The sequence below is a fragment of the Tachyglossus aculeatus genome, chromosome 11 (genome assembly GCF_015852505.1).
Source record: "Tachyglossus aculeatus isolate mTacAcu1 chromosome 11, mTacAcu1.pri, whole genome shotgun sequence".
NCBI lineage: Eukaryota > Metazoa > Chordata > Mammalia > Monotremata > Tachyglossidae > Tachyglossus > Tachyglossus aculeatus.
The window spans coordinates 35000387-35014267 of NC_052076.1; the positions used below are offsets into that span (position 1 = coordinate 35000387).

The following is a 13881-nucleotide window of genomic DNA, read 5'->3' on the forward strand; positions in this document are numbered from 1 at the left end:
GGAGAAAAGGTATTGATTCCCCATTTTCTAAATGAGGAAATGGAAGCCCAGTTGAAGTGATTTCCCCAAGGTCACACAGCAGGCAAGTAGCAAGCTGGGATTAGAACCCAGATTCTCTGACTCCCAAGCCTCAGGTTCTTTTCTACTAGGCCACACTGTATCCTGAACCTCATAGGGTTTCTTGAACATAATTGCACTTTAGAAACCCTATCACTCTTAGAGATCAAAGGAAGGTTAGCAGCTTATTTGGTCAGCTTCTACTTCTTGACTGTGAGCGGGTTGTTGGGTAGGGACCGTCTCTATATGTTGCCGACTTGTACTTCCCTAGCGCTCAGTACAGCGCTCTGCACACAGTAAGTGCTCAATAAATACAATTGAATGAATGAATGAATGGGAGGAGTTCGTAGAGGAGACGAATTCTAATAGATTTTTAAAGATAAAAAAGAGATTTGCTCAATAGATTGGAGGAGCAGCATGGCCTAGTGGAAAGAGCACGGGTCTGGGAGTTAGAGGCCCGGGTTCTAGTTTTAGCTTTGTCACTTGCCTACCATGTGACCTTGGCCAAGTCACTTCACTTCTCTGTGACTGAATTTCCTCATCTGTGAAATGGGACTCAGTTCCCCTTCTCCCTCTTACTTAGACTGTGAACCCCCGGTGGGATAGGGCCTGGGTCTGACCTCATTCATTCGGTTGTATGTATTGAGCGCTTACTACGTGCAAAGCACTGTACTAAGCACTTGGGAAGTACAAGTCAGCAACATATAGAGACGGTCCCTACCCAACATTGGGCTCACAATCTAGAAGGGGGAGACAGACAACAAAACAAAACACGTCATTCATTCATTCAGTTGTATTTATTGAGCACTTACTGCATGCAGAGCACTGTACTAAGCGCTTGGAAAGTACAATTTGGCAACACATACAGTCCCTACCCAACAACTTACTGACTTGTATCTTCCCCAGCATTTAAAACAGTACTTGGAGTATAGTTAGCGCTTTATGGATACCATCAAATGATCATCATCATCATCAATTGTATTTATTGACGCTTACTATGTGCAGAGCACTGTACTAAGCGCTTGGGAAGTACAAATTGGCAACAAATAGAGACAGTCCCTACCCAACAGTGGGCTCACAGTCTAAAAGGGGGAGACAGAGAACAAAACCAAACATACTAACAAAATAAAATAAATAGAATAGATATGTACAAGTAAAATAAATAAATAGAGTAATAAATATGTACAAACATATATACATCTATACAGGTGCTGTGGGGAAGGGAAGGATTTAACTGACTATTGATTACGTTTACTTTTGTTATTATTGTTGGGCGTGGGCAAGGAGTGTGTGCCTGTTCATTGTTATATTGTGCTCTCCCAAACGCTTAGTACAGTGGGCCTGCACACATTAAATGCCCAATAAATATGGTTGAATTGAATGAATAGCCTGCCTGGAGTTGCAAGCAGGATAGTGGTGGGCAAAGCAACTCGTTTCCTCCTCTGATGAAGCTGAATAAGGGTTGGAAATTCCACTTTACCACATTCCATTTCTTTGACCTAATCCTTAGAGACAGAGTTTGGTGATTAAAAGTAAAAGTGCAGCCATTTGTTTTTTCATGTGACAGATGTCCAGGGCTTGGCATTTAATGTGAATTCATTGTACACTCAGGGTTTCGAGGGTCGCATTGTGACCCACCCCCGGTCCTCTGGCCACCGAACCCTCTGTTCCCCTGCTCCTCCCCCCGGAGCTTTTAAGAGAAAAACCAACTCAGGAAACTGGCCTTTAGCCAGTGGCCTGGGAGCTTCCGGGAATCTTTCCCAGAATCCCCCTGAAAAGTGCAGCCCCTGACGCAAGTGGCATTGTTTTTTTTTGGGGGGGGAACGTTTTTTCATAAGGGAAAGCCACCGAATGTCTAAAGGTGATAGCCTCAAACTGGACTCCGCTGGGGGCGATTTTTTTCACAGACATCTGCTCTAATCTGCTTTCTCTGACACACAAGAGCAGACCTCTTATGAACCGTGGCTAGCTCTACAGAGATTATGTTGTGTTTCCTTTTTTATAATGAAGCTTTCTTCTTCCTAAGACTAATGACTTGTTTATATTTCCTTTCCTGCCCTCCCTGCTTTGCCCCTAAGTGCTAATGTGGCTCTACTGATCAAGGGAGCAAAATTTGATGGAATTTCTTATAGACCAGTTCTCCTCCTACCGCTTTTGCTTGGGGGTGGGGGGCAAGATTAGATCTTGCTTCCCCAAAGGCCCTGGTGTCCAGTTGGCAGGGGGACATGTGCAGAGGCTAAGGATACTCTCCAGCTCATTTAGTACTAAGGACAGGTTGACTTGGGTGAGGACGGCTCCGACCAGAATTAGATTTTAATGACAGGTGATCGAATGTAGGTGATCGAATGATGCCTCTGGCTTGTTTCCTCTAGACTGTAAACTCCGTATGGGCGGGAATGTGTCTCTCCCAAGCGCTCAGTACAATGCTCTCCCCACAGCAACCGTTCAATAAATGCCATTGATTGAGTCAGGGACATTTCTGACTGGATATACCTACCCCAGTGCCTAGCACACAGTGCTTGGCACTTAGTAAGAGTGCTTCAAATACCCCAATTGGTAAAGTTAGTATTCTTGTTTCAGGGATATTTCAGAGTTCTCATTTAGAATTGTTGAAACTTTTCTGGGCACTCTCTGAGTTCATTTGTAAATAACCGGTTCAGGGAAACGAAGGTTTTAAAAGACAGTTGCCACTAATTCATTTTCCTTGGAGACATAAACACGTTAGCCTTGCCTCTTCCTGTTAGCCAAAAACATGCATTTAGACCATTTTAATACCCCTTTGAGTGCTTGTTTGGTTGTAAAAGATGATTTGCTTCTACACAAGACCAGTATGTCAATTCATCTTTATTTTTCAGGTCTTATAAATCCAGGTACATGGGGTTTGGACAGTGGGGGAGTAGCATGGCACCTTATTAGCATTTGGGTGGGGGGAGGGAGCTCCAGAAGCATGGCTCAGTGGGAGGAGCATGGGCTTGGGAGTCAGAGGTTGTGGGTTCTAATCCTGACCCCACCACTGATCAGTTGTGTGACTTTGGACAAGTCACTTAACTTCTCTGTGTCTGTTACCCCATTTGTAAAATGGGGATTAAGACTCTGAGCCCTGCGTGGGACAACCTGATTACCCTGTATCTACCCCAGCGCTCTGAACAGTGCTTGACACGTAGTAAGCGCTTAACAAATACCATCATTATTATTATTATTATTTATAAGAGGGGGATGGGGCGGGGGGGCCCAGCCTTCCCAGATCTTCTTTCCTCTTCTCCCACTCTCTTCTGTATCGCCCTAACTTGCTCCCTTTATTCATCCCCCCTCCCTGTCCCACACCACTTATGTACATATTTGTAATTTACATTAATGTCTTTTTCTCCTTCCCCAAGACTATAAGATCATTGTGGGAAGAGAATGTGTCTGATTATTGGTATATTGTCCTCTCCCAAGCCCTTAGTACAATGCTGTGCACACAGTAAGCACTCAATATATACAATTGATTTAGAGCTTTCCTGGATTTTTATACACCTCTGAGATGGTTTGGGGCCAGGGAACTGGAAGGTTTTCTGTGAGGAAGGTTCCCAAGCTGGGGTCCCTCCCTGGCCCTGCTCCATCTTATTCCCAGAAGCAAGGCTCCAGAAAGCAGAAGCAGTGTGGTCTAATGGGTAGAGCAGGGGCCTGGGAATCAAGGACCTGGGTTATTATCTTGGCTTCGCTACTTGTCTGCTGTGTGACCTTGGGCAAGTCACTTCACTTTTCTGCACCTCAGTTCCCTCATCATCCCTCATCTGCGGTGAGCCCATGTGTCCAACCTGATTAACCTGTGTCTACCTCAGCACTTAGTACAGTGCTTTGCGCATGTAAGCACTTAACAAATGCCATTAAAGAAAGCAATGTCATGGACTTTAGGGCCCATGATGGATTATTAGAGGGCAAAGTTAAGGAGGCTAGGTGGTAATAATAAAATAATAATGATAATTGTGGTATTTGTTGAGTCCTCACTATGTGCCAGACACTGTACTAAGTGCTGGAGATGATACAAGCAAATTGATTTGGATACAGTCCCTGGCTCATGTGGGGCTCCCCTAATCCCCACTTTACTGAAGAGGTAATTGAAGCACAGAGAAGTTAAGTGATTTGCCCAAGGTCACCCAGCAGACAAGTGGGGGAGCTGGGATTAGAACCCATGTCCTCTGACTTCCAGGCCTGTGTGCTTTCCACTAGGCCATGGTGCTTCTCATTCATGATAATCATTCATAATAATAATAATGATGATGGTATTTGTTAAGCACCTACTATGTGCCCAGCACTGTTCTAAGGGTGGGGTAGATACGAGGTAATCAGGTTGTCCTCCGTGGGGCTCACGGTCTTAATCCCCATTTTACAGATGAGTTAACTGAGGCACAGAGAAGTTAAGTGACTTGCCCAAAGTCACACAGCTGATAAATATCGTAGCCGGGATTAGAACCTATGACCTCTGACTCCCAAGCCCATACTCTTTCCTCTAAGCCACACTGCTTCTCTGAATAATAATAATAATAATAATATTACAATATTATATACAATATACAATATTACACTAGTATAATATAATAATATTAATAACAATAATAATGTTGGTATTTGTTAAGTCCTTACTATGTACTGAACACTGTTGTAAGCACTGGGGTAGATACAGGGTAATCAGGTTGTCCGATGTAGGGCTCACACTCTCAATCCCCATTTTACAGATGAGGTAAGTGAGGCACTGAGAAGTGACTTGCCCAAAGTCACACAGCTGACAAGTGGCGGAGGAGGGAATAGAACCCAAGACCTCTGACTCCTAAACCCGGGCTCTTTCCATTAAGCGACACTGCTTCTCTAAAGAGGAGAGTCTTCACACAATTACTTTGAGTGCCCCTTTGTGTCACTGCCAGTCAGTCAATCAATTAATGGTGTTTATTGAGCACTTAATGCAGAGCACTGTACTAAGTGCTTGGAAGAATACAGTAAAACGGAGTTAGTAAACACTTTCTCTGGCCATAATGAGTTTACAGTCTAGAGAGGGAGTCAGCCATAGCTGTTGATGGCTTGAGGGCCTAGCACTGAGTTAAGCACTTGGGAGAGTAGCAGGAGGACTCCTTCAATTAGCTGTCATTCTCCTCGGGGAAATAGACCCAGGACCATTTACAAACAGTTGACTTTGACATTTGTATTACATCGCTGTTCTTCCTCTCTCTCCTACTGTTTGTAAATACTTTTATAAATAATCTGACTCTTGGTAAACTGCAAGGTTGTAGTAGTGATTTGCCGGTGCAAATTCATTCATTCATTCAATCGTATTTATTGAGCTCTTACTGTGTGCAGAGCACTGTACTAAAGGCTTGGAAAGTACAGTTCGGCAACAGAGATAATCCCTACCCAAGAATGGGATCACAGTCTAGAAGGGGGGAGACGGACAACAAAACAAGTAGACAGGCATCAGTAACATCAAGATAAATAGAATTATAGATGTATACACATCATTAATAAAATAAATAGAATGAAAAATATGTACAAATATACACAAGTGCTGTGGGGTGGAGAAGGGGATAGAACAGAGGGAGGGAGTAGGGGTGATGGGGAAGGGAGGAGAAGCAGAAGAAAAGGGGGGCTCAGTCTGGGACTGGGAACACACTCCCTTACAATTCTGCAGAACTGAATTTACCCACTCATCAAAATAGGAGTGTTCACCCCAGTCTTTACTGTAAGTACTTGGCAGGCCTTGAAATATCCTACTTAACCGTGTTCAGAGCCTTCCTAGTGCATTGCGCTGTCTAGTGCACTGCACTCTTGTATTCATTGTGTTCTTCTAGTTTATTGCACTCTTTTAGCCCTCTGCACTCTTCTAGTGCATTGCTCTGTTCTTGGGCACTGTGCTCTTCCGGGACACTGCGCTGTTCCAGGGCACTGTGCTCTTCTGGGACACAGTGCTCTTTTAGTGCACTGCACTTTCCCAGGAGTGCACTCAATAAATACCATTGATTGACTGATTTGAAAGCCCACCTCCTCCAACATACCTTCCCCAATTAATTCCAAGCACTTAGCACTTTGTACAGTGCTTTGCAAACAGTAAGCATTCAATAAATACAATTAAATGAAATAACGACTGAATGAATTCCAAGCATCCTAAGCCTTCTCCTGCACTCGTGTTCTTATTTCAGCTCATCCTCAACACTTACATCTATACATTTATTCAGTTGTATATTCAAGTATTTATTTTGAGTACTCTATGGTGAGTCAGTGTCTCTCCTGCCTTGGAGGGTAAGCCCCTTTTGGCCGGGAATGTGACATTTGCTTGTTTTATGCCTCCCAAGACAGGGCATTACACCCAGTGGATGCACAGCAAATGCCATTATTTCTGCTTTTATTCAGAACGCAAAATAGTGACACGGGACCAAAGCAGACGTTGAAATAAACCAATCAGAGGAGGGTAGGGAAAAGTACCAATGTCCCGACTTTAGAGATTCCTATTAGCTTCTGTTTATAAGCAAATGATAGTAATAGGAATAATGGTATAAAGCACTTAGCACTTGTGGTAATAAAGCACTTCCTATGTGCAAGCACTGAACTAAGCTCTGGGGTAGATGCAAGGTGATCAGGTCAAACTCAGTCTTCATCCCACACAGGCCTCACAGTCTAAGTAGGAGGAATAGTAGATCATCAATCGTATTTATTGAGCGCTTACTGTGTGCAGAGCACTGTACTAAGTGCTTTGTGTCTGCTGGGTAACCTTGAGTAAGTCACTTCACTTCTCTGTGCCTCAGGTACCTCATCTGTGAAATGGAGATTGAGACTGTGAGCCCCTTGTGGGGACAGGGACCGTGTCCAACCCTATTTGCTTGTATCTACTCCAGCACTTAGTATAGTACCTGGCACATAGTAAGTGCTTAACAGAGAAGCAGCATGGCTTAGTGGAAAGAGCACGGGCTTTGGTGTCAGAGGTCATGGGTTCGAATCCCAGCTCCGCCACATGTCTGCTATGTGACCTTGGGCAAGTCACTTAACTTCTCTGAGCCTCAGTGACCTCATCTGTAAAACGGGGATTAAGACTGGGAGCCCCACGTGGGACAACCTGATCACCTTGCATCCCCCCAGCGCTTAGAACAGTGCTTTGCACATAGTAAGCACTTAACAAATGCCATTATTATTATTATTAACAAATACCAGAAATTATTATTATATTGAAATGCTGCTTAAACAGTGCTTGACACATAGCGCTTAACAAATCATCGTCATCACCAACATTTTACAGAGAAGGAAACCGAGGTGAAGAGAAGTTAAGTGACTTAACCTTGGGTCACACAGCAAGCAAATGGTGGGGTCAGGATTAGAATCCAGTTCCTTTATAGTAATAAAGCATTAATGAGGGGTGGAAAGGGAGCCAGTCAATCAGTCAGTTGTATCCACTGAGCGCCCGCTGCCTAACAGAGGGCACGGCACTAAGAGCCCGGGAGAACACATCACAACAGAGCCAGTACACGAAACTCCTGCCCACAAGGAGCTCACACTCTGCATGACGTAGTTGGAAAGATGCCAGGCTTGGGACGCACAAGGTCATGGGTTCTAGTCCTGGCTCTGCTATGTGTCTGCTGTGTGACCTTGGGCAAGTCACTTCACTTCTCTGGGCCTCAGTTACCTCATCTGTAAAATGGGGATTAAAAGTGTAAGCCCCATGTGGAACAGGGACTGTGTCCAACCTGATTAACTTGTATCTACCCCAGCACTTAGAACAGTGCTTGGCACATAGTAAGCACTTAACATACAATTATTATTATTATTATTATTGTTATTAGAAGGGGTGGGGAAGATGGATATTAAAGTGAATTTCAGGTAGGGGAAATGGCAGAGAGAAAGGATATGTACATAAATGTTGTGGGGATGAGGGTGGGGTGAGTGCCAAGCGCTTAGTGGGGCACAGATCTTTGTGCGTATGCCACTCAGAAAAGAGGGCAAGGAGGGGAAAAGAGGGCTTATTCAAGGAAGGCTGTTTGGAGGAGATGTGATTTTAGGATGATTTTGTAGGTGGGGAGAATGGTGCATTTTGTGTCCCTTGAAAACAATAAAAAAGCATATTTCTTTAGAGAAACAAAATTCAGAATTTGTTGTAAATGAAACTTTTCAAGGCAACAACTACCTTGTTTGACTTTTAGAATTGAGATGACTGTCAGTTTAGATCCTTAACTTTGTCCTTTTGCAGTAATTTTAGCAACTGATGACCTGGACAAAGAACTTTACTTTTGATTCATGGCAGTGCCTGTCTGTTCATTACAAAAGCAAAAAAGCAAAAAGCAATCATGAAGTCGATCAAAGTTTGGAAGTAATTGGCAGCTAGGGTTTCTCTTTAGCTATTTGATTTACCTGCATTACCATTGTGAGCAGTGTACGTACTATTGAAGCAACTGTAAATTAGGTGTCCCTGCTTTTTAAGAAATTAGACCAGCATTTCACTCTTTCTTTTTGCGCCTCTTACCCCTGGAGCTTAAGCGTGGAGACTGAGGGATCGGATAACTTCACTTGCTTCTTATCCTAGCCTGGGGTTTTTCAGAATTAGTTTCAGACACTGCAGGGGGACTGTTCCCTTCTTTTATTCAGTGTTAGGAAAAAAACAAAAAACAAAACCATTAGTTGGACTGATTTTAAATGATTTTGCCTCACAAGACTTTGTGCAAGATTCTTTACTCCTTTTAACTGCTTTCCTTAATCTAGCTTTGAAAAGTCATGCCAAAACCGATGAGGCTACTCATTAGCCTCATTTCTTAGTGGCCAGTGGTGAGCACAGACCAGGGCAAGTGCGATTTGAGGTAGTGTTGACCTTGGGTTCAGAGACGGCGCTACCGGTGGCAGGCTGCATCCACGAGTGTACTCCTCCCTCCAGCCTTTTGCTTATCCCTTTCTCGCGCCTTGAACTGTCTCCCTCTTCAAATCTGCCTGTCCAAAGCCCTCCCCTTCCTTTCCCGTATGAAATTGCAGGAGGCCTTCCCTGATTAATTTTTCTTCTCCTCCCAGCATCTCATCTCTCCTGCATCAATTACGCGCCTATGTACTCCAAGCCCTCTTGAATATATTGATTTACCCACTCTACCACTTGAAACACTTACTCATCTGCTTATCTGTTTTGCATTCTCTTCCACCTACTCATAATTTATTTTGGATCTGTCTCCACCACTAGATCGCTCCTTGAGGGCGAGAATCATGCCTTCTGCCTGATTAGAAGACACTTGCACCCTTTAGGTACCCCTCCCTCAGCCCCCAACACTTTTGTGCAAATCCTTAATTTATTTAGTTATCTTAATGTCTGTATCCCCCTCGACTGTAAGCGCCTTGTGGGCAGGGAATGTGTCCAACAACCCTGATGTTTTGGACTCTCTCAAGCACTTAGTACAGTACTCAGTACACAGTAAGCATTCAATAAATATCATAGATTGCTTGATTGAGTCTACTTCTGTACTTTGCGCTCCCTGTGGGCAAGGAATGTGTCTACCATCTCTTTTGTATTGCACACTCCCAAATGGTCAGTTCAGTGCTCTTTACACAGTAAGTGCTCGGTAAATACCATTGATTGATTGAAAAATATCATTGATTTGATTCTACCTCTGTCGTACTTACCCAAGTACCTAGTACTGGGTTCTGCCACATTAGTACTCAATAAACACAATCGATTGAATGGTTGAATGACCATTCAAGGGGTAAATAGGCTTAGAGGAGGCTTCACTTGACTGAAAAATACAGTCACAAGTGACAACCGGGAGATACTTTGTGGCTGACCTTTGTGTTAACACTTTGCAAGTTGTCCCAAGCCAGAACACTTTGTATTGTACTCTCCTAAGCACTTACTACAGTGCTGTGCACACAGCAGGTGCTCAATAAACATCGCCGATTGATTTTGGAAGCTTTGTAAAGTTCCTCTTTGCCCTTTTAACTTTGCAATTGGGAAGGACTTATGTGGGTGAACCAGTATTTGGGGATTTTCCTTTGCCTGTGGAGAAGATGATCCCACTCTAGACTTTGTTTGTTGTGGGCAGGAAATGTGTCTCCCATCTCTGTTATAGTGTACTCTCCCAAGCGCTTAGTATGGTGCTCTGCACACAGTAAGTGCTCAAATACCATTGACTGATGGATTGAACCAGCTTATATCAGTAAGAGAAGAGGCAAGACGCTAAGTGTCCCAAGAGCATACAATTCAACGAGGAAATTAAGAATTTTCAAAACTGTTTAGACACTCTGTGGGTGGGGGTTGAATGAGGAAGATGGAGAATTTGCTTTCAGAGGAGTGAGTTAATGCTGAAGTATCACAAGGGGCTGAATGACAGACCCAGCAGGTTTCAAGGTTAATCCTGGGAGCTGGGTATTTCCCAGGTGTTTGTTGAAACTTTCTTTAGAAAAACAGTTGGCCCAGGCCTTGAATAAAGTGCTGTTCTTTATCCTGGCCCAAAACTGGACAAACTGAGTGTGATGTATCATTGAAACAAGTGAAATAGCTTCCACTAAACTTTCTTTTTTCTCTTTTTCCAGGTTTCCTCTCAAAAAACCTATAAGGTAAGATATTTGACCATGTCAAAATTAGACTAACTTTTCTTAATTAAATTTTAAAGCGTTTCTTGGATGAAAGTGTCCATTTTCATGAGTGTATATTTCAGAAATCTTGAGTTACACAACTGTTTTAAGTATCAGAGGATTTGGAGTGATGAACAGAAAGGGATTTAGATAGTGCAGTCCCCAAATTTCACTCTATTTTATAAATGTAAAGTGGAATTGGATTAATTCCTTTTGCCTTACTTTAGCTCCATTTTCAGTGCCTTGGATGTCAGTATATGAAATATTAGGTAGAATTAAAATTAATCATAATGTGTCTCCTGGTCAATATCTATAATTTTGGAACAAGTGAGGGGTTTTTTGCCTGTGAGAAGATGTCATTTTAAAATCGATCTCCATTCTAAGATATGAATGTCTTGGAGGCAGTTGGGATTGCCAGTTTAGGGTATAACCTTAGTTGGCCTCCGTTTATGAAATAAATGTAGCGCTCATGAGGCTTAACTGCTTTTTAAACGGTAAGGAAAGATAAGCGAATGCAGAATCCAAAATTCAGATTCTTACATGTGTCCAGGGAGAAAAGATAGTTCTTTCCCCATCCAACAGCACTAACTGTTTCAGCCCCTGTTCCTTCATTTTCAGCTTATTCAGCTGAAATGTTCCTTAAAAAGGTAATTGCATATCATACCCTACTTGTTTGAAGGATAGATCTCTCCAGCTAGGAAAATAACATCAGATCCTGGACAAAATAGGGACCCACACTTTATTCTTGGTGCTCATATTTAGTTGGATGTACTCCGAAGAAATTTTGTTTCTCTCTCTCCCTTAATTTCCTCTTCTATAAAACAAAAAAACAATATTCTGCTGGAAGAAACAACCCGATCTTAGGGAAAAGCACAAATTACCATGGACTCGTGTAAAAGTAGATATGTCCCATTAATTGAGGGTGTAGGTTTTATGTAAAGTTGAAATTCTTTTTGAGAACTTGAACTTCAACTCATCTGTGAGTGAATGCTTCTCTGAAGGGGCTCCCCTCTCTGGCTTCAGGAAGGTCCAGTCCCAGGTAGCTGTTGTAAGTAGGAACAGAAAACAGAGAACATAGTGGAGTGTATGGAGAAAGAGATTTCTGGAGGAAACTCTGTTCTAGGAAAATGGGATTTGACTGTCCTTACCGAGTGTTTATAATACCTGCAAAGGCATGTTGGACAGTAAGCCGATTGATGACTCCAGGATCCTTGACCAAAATATGAAATGGATAAATTTGAACTGAGCCACTGGCAGCTTCATAGCTCCCATCGAATGACTCCCAAAGTGATCTTGCTTGCTCTGACCTATCACTTCCTCTGCAATCTCGCATTTCCTATTGCCTCAAGGATACTCCCTTCTGGATGTCCCACCAGCATCTTAAACTCAATGTTGAAAGCTAAACTCCTCATCTTCCCTCCCAAGGCCACCCCTCCACAGTTGACATCACCACTGTCCCCCCCGTCTCCGAGGTCCACGACCTTGGTTTAATCCTTTATTACTCCCGGTTATTCATACGACAGTCTCACATTGTCGGTCCTGAAATCCTGTCAGTTTTTCCTCCCCATCACTTACCAGATCTGCCCTTTCTCTCCTATGGCCTCCTCTGTGGTCTAGGTGCTGGACCACTTTCGGATTGACTCCCCTACCAGGCTACTCAAGGGTCTCCCCTCTCCCGTCCATACTGCATTCTGCCACCTGGGTCGTTTCTCTAAAATGTGGTTCTGCACACAACTCTGCATGCCTCAAAAGCCATCCAAAGCCTCTAGACTCTTAAGTTCACTGTGAGCAGGGAATGCGTCTGTTATATTGTTATAAGTGTGATCCAGTGGATAAAGCATTGGTCTAGGAGTCAGAAGGACCCGGGTTCTAATCCCAGCTCTGCCACTTGTCTGCCGTGTGACCTTGGGCAAGTCACTTCTCTGGGCTTCAGTTACCTCATCTGTAAAATAATAATAATAATAATAATGATGGCATTTATTAAGCGCTTACTATGTGCAAAGCACTGTTCTAAGTGCTGGGGGGTTACAAGGTGATCAGGTTGTCCCACGGGGGGCTCACAGTCAACCCCCATTTTACAGATGAGGGAACTGAGGCCCAGAGAAGTTAAGTGACTTGCCCAAGGTCACACAGCTGACAATTGGCAGAGCCGGGATTTGAACCCACGACCACTGACTCCAAAGCCCGTGCTCTTGCCACAGAGCCACGCTGCTTCTCTTATGGGGATTAAGACTGTGAGCCCCTTGTGGGACAGGGCCTGTGTACAACCTGATTTGCTTGTATCTACCCCAGCACGTAGTACAGTGCCTGGGACATAGAAGCACTTAACAAAAACCTTTATTATAGTTATTATTATTACTGCTTTCCCAAGGACTTAGTACAGTGCTCTGCACACAGTAAGCACTCAATAAATATGATTGACTGACTTCAACATCCATTAATTTCTACTTTAAACAGAAACTGCTGGCCATTGACTCAAGTCTTTATTAGCTCTCTTCTGATAATAATAATAATAATAATAATAATAATAATAGTATTTAAGCACTTACTATGTGCTAAGTACTATACTAAGCACTGAGGTGGATTCAAGAAAACCAGGTTGGACACAGTCCCTGTCCCATGTGGGGCTCGCTCTCTCAATCTCCATTATACAGATGAGGTACCAGGCACAGAGAAGTGAAGTGACTTGCCCAAAGTCAAACAGCAGATATGTGGCGGGGCCGGGATTAGAACCCTTGACCTCTCACTCCCAGGCCCATGCTCTATCCACTGTGCTTCCAAGCTTCTCCCACTACAAGCCAGCTCCCACTTTTTGTTTCACCCAAATCAGCGAGTGTGCCTCACCCTTATTTCTCCCATCTCCAACCCTTGGCCTGGAGCTCCCTCCCTCTAATAATAATAATAATGGCATTTATTAAGCACTTACTATGTGCAAAGCACTGTTCTAAGTGCTGGGGGATACAAGGTAATCAAGTTGTCCCACAGGGGGCCCACAGGCTTCATCCCCATTTTACAGATGAGGGAACTGAGGCCCGGAGAAGTGAAGTGACTTTCCCAAAGTCACACAGCTGACAGTTAGCGGAGCCGGGATTCGAACCCGTGACCTCTGACTCCAAAGCCCAGGCTCTTTCCACTGAGCCACGCTGCTTCTCCAAGCTTCTCTAAGTCCTCCAGGCCACATTTCTCCCCACCTGAAATTCCACTTCCTGCTGGTGGCTTTTCCCAATTCGTTTTTCTTCTCTCCAGGATGTATTCTCCCTA

General features: G+C 43.6%; 1 protein-coding gene across 5 annotated transcripts in view; it reads left to right on the forward strand.

Annotated features, from left to right (window-relative positions):
• Window positions 1–13881, forward strand: part of ARHGEF12 (Rho guanine nucleotide exchange factor 12) — a 152186-nt gene that overhangs the window by 71157 nt on the left and 67148 nt on the right. For all 5 annotated transcript variants that reach the window (XM_038753317.1, XM_038753320.1, XM_038753319.1 and 2 more), the window contains exon 2: window positions 10579–10602. In XM_038753317.1, the coding sequence (XP_038609245.1) occupies window positions 10579–10602 (24 nt within the window). The remainder of the gene's footprint in view (window positions 1–10578; window positions 10603–13881) is intronic.